Raw genomic sequence first — 12,283 nt, forward strand, 5'->3', positions numbered from 1 at the left:
TGCAATCTATTAATATGAAAAGGTCTGACTAAGGCTCAGTTTCCATGGCAGAAAAAGGGAGAAATTAAATTTACCTAGTCTTTCTCAGACAAGAAACCTACAAAGGCCCTTCAGTAGTGAACAGATCCATCCCACAATAAACCAAGAACAAGATTTTAAAGATAATTTTAAAAGCTAAATGGCTCCAAGGAAAAGGGAAAAAAAATGCAAACAGTTTCAAAACACTTGCTCTACTTCAAATGGTATCTTTAACAGTCCTCAACTTCTTCCTAGGCCTGCCTAAAATAAATACAAAGGGTAGTCTGACTTACTGCCCCGTCTCTAGAGTTCAAAGCTGACTCAGGCAATAAAATGATTACTCTTGCCCCCATAAGCCACCAGTAACCATCCTTAGTCAGAAGAGACAATTAAAGCAATTACTTTTAATCTCAAAAAGCAATAATTTTAAACAGCAAGGTAGTAACATAGTAACTTCAGCTGGAAGCTTTTCCCTGCTAGGAGCTTTTCCGAATCCCCACAAATAACTAAGAACTCTTTTCAGGTATGTCCTCACCCAATTACAATAAAGTAAACCAAAGAACAAATTCTTCAACCAAGAATATCAAGGAAGTCCCCTTTTTAAAAAAAAGTATCCTCAAGGTACAGGGGAAAAAAACAGTTGTTGCAACAGAATATCAGACTTTGCATTCAAAGTCACATGGAGTTATCACATTTACTCCAATTACCCTCAAACACCTTGTTAACCCTGGGCCATCGTTGGCATGACATGGAGACTGTCTAACAAGCACACTGCATTGAAAAATGCCGTAGATATGTAAAACATACTGTCGAAAGACACTCGGAAGTATAGACACACATAATGGTATGATAAATGCTATGACAAAAAATTTTGTCCAGATAATTGTTAGAGAATAGCAGAGTGAACAATTTAGACTGAATCAGGTTAGCTTTATACGAGAGAAAATGATATTTAAGTGGACACTTGAAGGAGGAATTACATATGAGAAGAAATTGAGGGACAACATTAGGAGGGGAAAAGAGGACAGGCAGAAGAAAAAAGTTTGCTGGAAGAACCAGAGAAGACCTAGTATGGGTGAAATGTAGTGAAAGAATAAGGAAAATATCATTAGATGAGGCTCTAGAGAGGGACAGACATAGACCTGTTAAAGGAATTTGAACTTATGTTTTAAGTTTTATTATGTTTTAAGTGCAAAGAGAAAGGCACCAAAGGGCAGTAACGCAGTAATATAACCTGATTTACCTCTTAAAGTTCACCTTGCAGCTATGTGGAAAAAAGAGATTAGAGGGCTAACAGGAAAAGCAGAAACATCAATTTGTAGACTACTGCAGGTAATCAAGTGAGAGGTAATGACTTGGACTGAGTGATCTTTATTTTAAGAAAAAATTAAGTCACTTAAGGTTTGAAAGCAGATTCAATGGTTATGGGGGAGAGGTGTGAATGTGTGTGTGTACCATGCTTTTAGGATACAGACAGTTAAGTCAACCACCTAATACTAAATACCAGATACCATGTCATCTTATCTTACATAAGTAACCCCTGAAAATTTGTCATCTTTCCCAGTATGACAATACACATAATATTATAGTGAGCATGTCCCATAATAACATAGATATGAACTCCATAGGGTTTTTATCATTTTTCTTTTTTTGGAGGGGGGAGTTATTTCACAAATTATTTTTTATCAGCCATAACAGTGATTACGCCACTCAAATCATTTATTTTAGAAGGGTACTATTACACACACACTAAACAACAACAATGGTCCCTAGGTTCTTTGGCGCTATCTTCAGTTACAAAAACAATCCATACATGCTATACAGAAATCACCTGACCTTGACTTCAATGCTTCTAGTCAGAGCAAAGCATGGTACAGCTTGGTCAAGTACCAAATGACTTTAAAGTCATATAAACCATCTTATTTTAAGCAACTGGCTTTTGTCAAAGCATCAGATGACAACAGATGGTTGACTAAACTAAGTAAGTGCACTGCTTAGTATGAAGATATAAAATAATTTCTGAATACATTCCAGAACTTCTAGATGTGACTATGTGATTGGTGGTGTTAAGGATGAGAGTAGATAATAATTAATTGCTCTAGCTGAAGACTTGTTTGGTGAACTTCTAATGACTGCTCACAAATATACTCATAATCAAAAAACGTACTTACCTTCTTTAAAGCATCTTGTATCACACCAGACTTCTCCTTTAGCAGGTCTACAACACAAAGAGCCTCATCTTCGGAAAACATCATAGTCTTCAAGGACAGAAGAAAATCTTTAAATTTCACTTCAGCATTTTCTTAATTAAAAAAAAAAAAGAGAGAGATGGCATTTAAAAGACACAAGCGAAGGTAAACAACAAGAATTCCTGACCCAAAAAGTCAATAACCAAAAGAAAATAGATTTATACTTCAGGTTGAATAACAATAAATGCTCCAGTTAAGAGGGGGGAAAAAGTGTTTACCATCTATAATGTGGAATAATTATATTAACTAAAATTTTGCTTAAACTGCAGAATACTAAAATACCAGTATACCCTCACTACTTAAAAAAAAAATTTAAGTGTCCAGTATATGCTAGCATCCGCACTAGATATGTTCATAACATACTCATTTAACTTTAATAATCCTTGCACAATCACAACCAACTATGGGAGGGAAAAAAAACTTTAATAATCCTGAGTGATATATAAGCCAATTGCCACAGATGAGAAAATAAGCTCTAAGACAGTTACAAAAATGAAATCTGATTCTTCAAAGATCAAATATGTATTAATACAAGTATCCTGACATTTTAAAAAATCCACTAGGTATAGTGATTCAGGCCTGCAATCCCATCACTTTAGGGGGCCAATGTGGGAGGATAGCTTGAGGCCAGGAGTTTGAGACCAGTCTGAGCAACATAGCAAGACCCCATCTCTACAAAAAATAGAAAAATTAGCTGGGCACAGTGGCATGCACCTGTAGTCCCAGCTACTCAGGAGACTGACATAGGAGGATCGCTTGAGTCCAGGAGTTTGAAGTTGCAGTGAGCTATGATGACACCACTGCACTCCAGCCTGGGTGACAGAGCAAGACTATCTCAAATAGTAATTAATAAATAAAATCCATGCATCAAGCACCTCCTGATTCACCCATCCCAATTTTCCCAGGGCTCTCAAATTAGGCACCAACTCTGTCTTCTTAAAGGAACTGCCACCCATCAGACTCAAAAGAGCCTAGGGCTTTTAATACTTCAGCTACCTTGTAAGTTTTAATAGGCTTGTATTTTAAGCCTTGTGTGCATATGTGAGGGCAAGGAGCATATGGGAACTCTGTACTTGCCATTCAATTTTGCTATTAACCTAAAACTGCTCTAAATAATAGTCTAATTTTTAAAAAGGCAGTTATAAATTAGCCTAGAAACTTCGCAGAAGATTACAGTAGCTGGGAAAAGATCACCAGATAGCAAAATAGCTGTGAGACCTTTAACAAGTCAAATTTGAGTGTCCAGATCTACAAAACTGAGGCTGGACTAGAAGACTATCAGTAAGTCTTTTACCACAAGGCTTCCATTAGTCTTTTGCAATACATTGTTTCTACAAGAAAATGTACTTGACTCCATCGCAACTCAAAAATGGGTTTTTACAATACAACACATTGTAACATTCTATATATTACCTTTGTCGGTTTCAGTCTTCAGTTTTTTAGCCCCAGATTTCTGGATTCCTTCTACTTGATCAGGTTTAATCAAATCAGTAACCTCTCTCTTATCCACCGCAGGATTTGAGGCAGCATTATCCATCAAAGGAATATAAGTGGTCGCATGAATAAGGGGTTCATCTACCAAGACTGCAATTTAAGTTCAACAAAATCATAATTATTCAGGGTTTTTAAAATCAGAATAATTAAACGACATATAGGCACACTTAAATTTAATGATAAATGCAGTTATTTTCAAATCTCTAATACTAGTTCAAATTGGTTTTAAATTCGTATTTCATCATTTAACAAGTCAAAACAGTCTTCTAATTAAGCAATATCAGTTTAATATTCTTACTTTACCGTAAATCATTAAAGTCATCTAAAAATGTGCAGCATATCTCATAACAGTGTCTGAAAACTACTTAAATATCCCTCATTCTCATTTTTCTGTTTTAACATAAGAACCCATTCCCATTTGATTTGCTCCAGGAAAATAATTTTTATTTATGTTGGTACTCTACTGAATTCTTATTGCAGTTAATAATTTTTAATTAATTTCCTTGCACTTGCTAAGTACAAAAATAAGTCATTACTCCTTGGAGATAGCTTCTTGTTCCTAATTGTTATGCCCCTAATTTCCATCACACATCTACTGTATCTGCCAAAACTTCCAGAATAACATTAAAATTGGAGGAAGGAAGCCTCCTTATTTTGTTCCTAATTTTAATGGGAAGAACTCAAAGAGTTTGAACAATAAGCCTGATGTCCATTGGTTAGAAATACAAACTTCCATACCCTACGGAAATTTCTCTAAATTCCTACCTTTTAAAGAGCTTTTGTGCATACGTAGTTCTTTTCATTTAGTTAAAATTGACAATATTTAATTTTACCAAATATATTCAGGTAATATTTCTCTTATACCTAATTAGTATGTCATAACTTTAATGCCAATAATAGAATTTCACCTTTTCCCTTTCCAAGTTTACCATTTTCTAATACCAACTGATACCACAGACCCACATTATTTGGGAATTACTGTTGTTTAATCTACACAAATTTCATAGCCAAGCTTTCCCTGGAAAATTCTGAACACATAAGACTATTCCATCACTTGTAATTGGATGCTTATTTTATACACACGCAGACTTTGTTTAAAAAATAATTGGAAATGCAGGGTAATGCAAGATCTAGCTAATGTCCTCAAGCATAATCTTTAAGTGATATTAAAAAGTACAAATATTTCAGGAATATTTTTCTCCTATAGTTTGTATGCTATTTACATTTTTTTTCAAAACTGAGTTAAGAATGAGAACATTTATAAATGCTTTGCCCTTTTTAAATTTCAGATAAACTTTTTCATCTCAAACTTACATTCTACCCATCTGTCAAGGCACTACAAAGCCATAAGGCTAAAGAAAATTTTAGACTTACATTAGTATTACAAGTTGTTACAGTACACATTACTACCAGGAATTAAAGAGCATGTGAGGTCTCCAGGGTCCTTCTCCTAGTATACTTCTCTAGAATTAGCATTTATAAAATACATATCTATACATCTTACCATTTTCTGTCTTTTGTTTCTTGGATGAAATTTTCTTCTTTCCTGATCCACTTTCTTGTTTAGTCTCTTGATGGAGGGGTAATGCTTCTTGCTTTTTTGAAGGTCCTGTGAGAGTTTCCACCTTTTTATCCTGCTCATCTTTATTAAACATAAATGTAAAAAATCATTACAACAAACAATGAACATCAGCAAAGATATAATCATTAATAATTTCCAGAATGCTTTACCACTAAAATTTTGAAGTCTGATATATTCCTCTCTCACCAATAACTTACCATTCTATCCTTCTTACTCCACTACACCAGCTCTTCAACGTGCTTGCTCCTTCTTTCATATTCCATTCCTCATCCACTCCCAACCCTACTCAGCCTATAGGCATGGTCAAGTCTCTATCATCTTAAAAAATAAAACCCTTCCCTACTACTGTAATTCCCAGCATCCCACACCCATTTCTTTTTACACTGACAACAGAATACTCTGTAGTTCCTTTTATATCAATCATTCCTCAACTGACTGCAACCTGATTTTTATCTTCTCCATTCCATGAAGTAATTCAGGTCTCCAGTGTCCCAAATGCCATATTCTACAAATAACACCCATTAATCTTTATATGACTACTATTTAGCACTTTATATATACTATTGGTCCATCTTTCTTAAAATTTTCTTTTCTCCATTATACTAAATGAAATATGCCAGTCACAAAAGGACAAATATTGTATGATTCCACTTATATCAGGTTCCTAGAATAGCCATATTCATAAAGACAGGCTGGGGGAAGGGAAAATGGTGAATCAGTATTTAGTATAAAGTTTCAGCTGGGGAAGATGAAAGGAACTGTACACTTAATGGTTAAAATGATAAAATTTCATACTATATGTATTTTTTAATAAAAAAAATAAAAAACTCCCCTATCAGCTCTCATAATTCTCTTTTTATACTTGGGATATTCCTTTGCAAATCTCCTTTATGAGTTGCTCCTACTGAGTACTGGTACTTCATAGGGTTATGTCTTCAATTTAAATACTTCCCTTGGATGATCTCATCTACACCCATGACTTCAACTACTACCTTCATGCTTAAGGTTTCTGAATCCACATTCCAGACTCAATCCTCTGCACTTACATACCCTAGTGCACCTATGTGGATGACCCCATAGGCACCAGAAATACAAACTGAAAGTGTTCTCCTCTCCATACACATCCAGTCTCTTTCCAGTATTTCCTTAGTGCTACCAATCATCTACCAATTAGAGGTTGGCAAACATTTTCTGTAAAGACCCAGAGAGTAAAAAACTTCAGGCTTTACAGGCCATACGGACTCTGTCACAACTATTCAAGTCTGCCACTGCAGCATGATGGCCAGTCACAGAAGTACATAAATGAATGAATGTGGCTGCATTAAAAAAAACACTTTATGGGCACTGAGATATGACTTATAATTTCCATGTTTCTCAAAATATTATTCTTCTTTTGATTTTTTTCCCAACCACTTAAAATGTAAAAACTATTCTTGGCTCGTGGGTGTAAAAAATGAAGTGGGCCAGATTTGGCTCATAGGTTGCAGTTTGCCAACCCTGACCTAACTCAGAACTTAGGGGATCAGCCTTGATCCTATTTTCTCCTTTATCTGCCATACCCCTTTATAATGAGGTTAGTCATGTCATTCTTTCTTTGCATACCTCTCTATATTCTATTTCTTCTATTTCTTTCATAGTTCAGGCCCACATCTTAACTTTGGAAAATTATAATAACCTCTTAACTAGTCTTACATCAGATATTGCCTCATGATATCTGTCCTTGCAAATTCTGCAAAAGAAATCTTTCTAAAATAGAAATCTGACCACGTAACTAACATTTGAAAATCTTCGACAATGGCTAACCTAAGAAGTTCCAGTTCCTTAGCACTGTATACAAAAGCTACCATGATCTAGCCACTGCTATCTTTTCAGCTTTGTTCCCTACTACTCCCTACCTCGTATTTCACGGCTTAATACATTGTATTCTTGTACACCGTGCCTTTACACACATTCTGCCAACGTACGACGAGACCCCACTATCCACTTAGTGAAGCGATTAAGTCTCGAACACCCAACTCAGGCACTGCCTTCTCTGTAAAGCCTTTCATCCCCCGACCCCATAAGTAGTAGCTGCTCTGGCTTCTGTATTTCTTCTACATTTTGTACATCTCCTACATAAATTACAACACTTTGTTACTGGCTTACATGTCTTTCTCCACGAAAATGTGTGGTACTTTTATTTCTCTAGTATCACGCCTTAATCCTAGCTAGCTATAATCAATTTAACCCTCAACAAGTTAAGATACACAAATCACTTACCAGTACACACAAGTCCTTTCATACAAAGCAAACTCTTTATAGTTTCATATATCACCACACCATTTCTCAGGTCCTTTCCACTGTACCTATTAACCCCTCTCGCTTGAATAGCCTATACCACTCCTCCCTATCCACTCAAAAAACCTAGCTAGTACTAAACTTTAAAATTAATTTTTGGCATTACATACTCTAAGTGGCCTACCTTAGAATTCCTAGTTCAGACATACCTAGGTCATATGCTAAACTTTTTATATTATAATGACCTGTTCATGTTTGTGTCTACAGCTAGCATGTGACTATCTTGAAAATGAACTATTCATCTCTATAGCCCTAGCACCTAAAATAATGCCTAGCATAAAACAGACGTATGATAATTGTTTGCAAAACAAATCAATTGAGGGTGAAAAATGATATCTGATTTTATCTTTTCATCTTTAATTAATAGCACATTGATGAGAAAATGTCAGTTGAAATAAATGTAGAAGTTCCTAACTGCTGATATTTACAAGTCCTTAGTGGTTTTAGTAAAACAGCCAAAGTTGGATTTTATAAATTTCTATTAAAGATCTTTTCCATATTTATAACATGAAGTTTAGTTTTAAAAGTGCTGTTTCATGATCAATACTAATTTCTATCAGCAATTAATGTTAATGAAAGCAAACACACAGTGAAAGTCATCATCTTGGTTTCAGACTCAATATTTAACATTCTATGTACACACCTAACAAAATATTCGAATTTCAAAGATCTAAAGAAAAGAAATATAATCATGCAATAATGTTAAATAGATTACAATACCGCTTCCATTTTTAGACTTCTTCTGTCCTGGTTTCTTCTTTGAGGCAGCTGCTTCAGAGGGCGGGGTAGGCTGTTTAGTAACTGGGACAGGTTCTACTTTTTTGCCAGGAATCTTTGATGTATCACTTTCTTTGATGACCTGCTCTTCAACTACAGGTTTTTGTTTCTTTTCCTTCTTCTTTCTTTCCCTAACACTACTTGAGGTTTCAATCACATTCAATGGAACAGGTATAACTTTCTCATCTTCTACAGCCAAAGCATCAGATAATTTAAAGTCCCGAGGCACACTCTCAGAATCAGATTCATGGAGGTTCCCATTCTGGATTTCTTTCCTTTTATTCTTTTTCTTTTCTGCCTTCTTTTTATCTGTTTTGGTAGGAATAAGTTTTTGTTCTCTTTTCTGTTTTTCAAGAACTTCATCATATAATGTTTCTTTCATGAAAAGCCAAAAGAAGAGGAAAATTACTGTAATAACCACTGAAGGAATAAGGACAATAAAATATGTTGACTCATAAAACTCCATGGTGCTTTTGTTAATGTGATCCTATGAAACCTAAATGGGGGGGGAGAGGAAAAAAAAACAAAAACGAAGCTGTCAGTCTTATAAATATGAAACTGAAAACCCATGCTCTTTCAAGTGACATTTTAGATCTAATCTAATCTACAAATCTAAACAGGTTAGTTGTTTAAATCACATTCTTGATTACTCCGCCAACTACAATTCAAATATACTACAAAAGAAAAATAGTAACTAGAAAGAGTGACTGTAACACATACTTCCATTTTTTAATCATGTGAAAAGATCCTAATGGGAGGGAAAAAACTTCAATGTTCATTACATTCCCCCCCCCCAAAATATCCACTTCTGATAACTTTATTAATAGTTAGCTTTTTCTTTTTATTGTATAATGTTGATGAATACTATCATATGTGAAAATTAAGAGGTATTAACTATTAGCAACTGATTGGCTCACTGGATATCCATTAAAAGTACCATACTCTTAACGGCAAATAAAAAGAAGAGAAGAAAAGGTAGTTCATTCCTTCACTTAGAAATTTAAGACCATTCAGACTTCTAGTGTCTTTACTGCAGTGACTAACAGCCTCATGATGTGGTGATATACAAGGATATGGAAATATAATAAAGTCAAAATCAAAATGTTAGAATGTGGCGTTCAGCACTAAAATAAAATACACATTAGACGCTTTTCTCAATTTTTTCCAAGGTATCCTATACTGCATGAAACAAGTTATACTGCAAAAGAAAGGCTAGCCATCCTTGCCCAAATGCTTAACCAAAAAAAAAAAAAAAAGGCTTTGTCTCATCAACAGAACCATCAGCCTTACTTTTAAATTAAACCAATAGCTACTGGGGAAAAAAAAGGTGTGACCTGACTACCCGCATCTGCCTAGAATATACATATTATATCCCTCACCTAAAGGGTAGTTTCTGCCAAAATTAAATCTCAAAGTAAAAATGACTGTGATGGTTAGATTCTAGGTATCAATATTCTTATAAACATGTATAAGCCACAAAAAAGTAGCTTGTATTCTATGTTAAATCTGTTGTAGAAAAGGGCAAGGTGTGTGATGCACATGGAATTAAACAACAGGATATGTTTAGCATAAAGCAAATTAAAGTTAACTTTTATATTTTTAATATACAAATAAATCTGAGAATTTTTAAGTTTTTATTGTCTTTAAGAGTCTTACAGATAATGATTAAAGAAACTAAATTCTACCTAAACAGAATCATTCTAATTATTTTAGACCCTGGAAAACATCTGGGTTTAAGCTGGATAAATCTGAGTTTATTGAATATAAAACTTCACCAGAACCATTCTTAAGAGAACTCATGAATTTTGCAAGACAAAATAAAGCTATTCACACTTATCTGTGTTAAATGCCAAGACAGACAAAATGGAAATCTTACATTGTTAGCATAATCAACTTGAGCTCATTAAATTTAACTTTGTCTTTCAATTAATTTATATCCCATTTTAAAATGCAGAGCATACTTGTTTCAAGTTATACCAGCAATGACCCAAGTCTGAAAATAGCCAGAAATGGAACCTGAGAACAAAGTACAGTTGACTGTTGAACAACACGGGTTTGTACTGAGATGGTCCACTTATCCGCAGATTTTTTCAACCAAATGCTATTGACAATACAGTATTCGGTGGGTGCAAAACCCACTTATATGGAGAACCTACTTTACTATACGTATACTCAGGTTCCACAGGGCCAACTGTGGGACTTCAGTATGCGCAGATTTGGGTATACGGGGTCCCAGAATCAATCCCCCAAGCATACAAGAAATAACCAGTTCAACAGGCATATCATTAATCTTTGTAATTGAAACAATTCACACTTCCACAAGCATTTTTTAAAATAGCATTAACACAACTCTGGACTTACTAAGACAGGTTTTAACAAGGTGAAGGGGAAAAGGAATCACGTGCTAACCAAATACTAAAAGAAACTTTATAAAGAATTGTTTCCCTGATAATTCATGTTAAGATGAACTATCCAGGTTTTAAATTGATCAGACATATATATATCTTACTGTGCCTGCCTAAGTGTTAGTGATCAACCGGGAATGCTTTTAAAGAGCAGAGAATTTTTTTAAAACATAGCATCCAAAGGATACACAGCCTATTCAACTTAACTGGGGAGTTGGGGGAGGGGAAAAGACAAAACCAAGAGTTGGAATGCTTAAAATTTTTGCTTTGAAGAAGAAAAAGAGAGACTAAGGTACTTAGCGGCAGCCACAGAAGCTGAAAAAAAGAGGACAAGTCAAAGTTAAAAAGGCCTGATGAACAGCAAGCTGCAGCTCAGTGCAAGCCTAGGTCCTGGAGAGCAGAATCTATAGTCAAGCAGTGCCAGTTCACCTGTATAGAAAGGGAAAAAAGCAAATGTTCAGGAGAAGAGAGGCTAGGTGACCACAAGAACTCTGCAACAGTGATTCCTCAAATGTTCTGATGATTTTCTAGTTTCCTTTTCCAGGTCCCATTTCAGGCCTGAAGGAATCATGCTTCCTCCTGTCTTTGGATTTTCCTGAGATTCCCTTCACACAGTCCAATTCCCCTTCAGCTGAGCTCATTCTGCATCTAGATGAACCTCAAATGTTTGCATTCCTTTAACCCAATAATCCTGACCCTTTATCCCAAGCAATTTATTTGCAAGAAAAAGCACATAAAGATGTTCATAGCAACATTACATAAAAACCGAAAAAAGACATAAAACATCCAACATCAGAATGGTTTACAATAGCAAATATCAATTCAAAATACACCTATTAAAACTATAAATACTAAGACTTTGTGTTAAATTCAATGCTGCTAAAGTACAAATCATTTTATTTGTATGATCGAAACATTTTATATATAAGTTCAATAACTAAAGAGTTGCGCCAGAATAATGGGTGCAATCTCACTTGCCTTAGTATTTTAAACTTTAAGAGAAATTCATAAAATGTTCAATTTCTTATTTTAAAAAAATGGCAAAAAGAGTACTTAATGAATAAATACTACAATACCAATTAATGTACCTCAGGTTCACATTATACCCATGGGCATCAGAATTATATAAAGAGGGAAAAGGGAGACAAAAGGGGATTGGTAATGATATTGAGGGAAATTCAGGGAAGAGCTCTCTGAGTAGCCTACAAGAACTTTATTCAATGTATAATATAGTTAAAATATTACCAAGAGTAGCTGTAAGGCCTAAATTGAAAGCTATTATTAAAGGTTCCTTGTAAAAATAATGTTCATAAAAAAAAAAAAATCTATCTGTAATCTGATCACATGGAATCTAAATACTTAGCATTCCAAACATGCCACTATTCATACAATGTTTCCCTTCCTTTAAACCCACAATAACA

The 12,283-nt window shown here is 34.7% G+C and overlaps 1 protein-coding gene across 6 annotated transcripts in view; it reads right to left on the reverse strand.

The window, feature by feature from the left end:
- Nucleotides 1-12,283, reverse strand: part of KTN1 (kinectin 1 (kinesin receptor)) — a 95,423-nt gene that overhangs the window by 58,253 nt on the left and 24,887 nt on the right. For 5 of the 6 annotated variants that reach the window (XM_012663786.1, XM_012663780.1, XM_012663785.1 and 2 more), the window contains 4 exons: nt 8,401-8,953; nt 5,266-5,403; nt 3,681-3,851; nt 2,190-2,320 (listed from right to left, as the gene is read on the reverse strand). In XM_012663786.1, coding sequence (XP_012519240.1) covers nt 2,190-2,320; nt 3,681-3,851; nt 5,266-5,403; nt 8,401-8,923 — 963 coding nt within the window. In that variant the 5' untranslated portion in view covers nt 8,924-8,953. The remainder of the gene's footprint in view (nt 1-2,189; nt 2,321-3,680; nt 3,852-5,265; nt 5,404-8,400; nt 8,954-12,283) is intronic. The other variant, XM_012663783.1, reaches the window with a different exon arrangement.

The sequence above is a fragment of the Propithecus coquereli genome, unplaced genomic scaffold, assembly GCF_000956105.1.
Source record: "Propithecus coquereli isolate 6110/MARCELLA unplaced genomic scaffold, Pcoq_1.0 Scaffold83, whole genome shotgun sequence".
Classification (NCBI taxonomy): domain Eukaryota; kingdom Metazoa; phylum Chordata; class Mammalia; order Primates; family Indriidae; genus Propithecus; species Propithecus coquereli.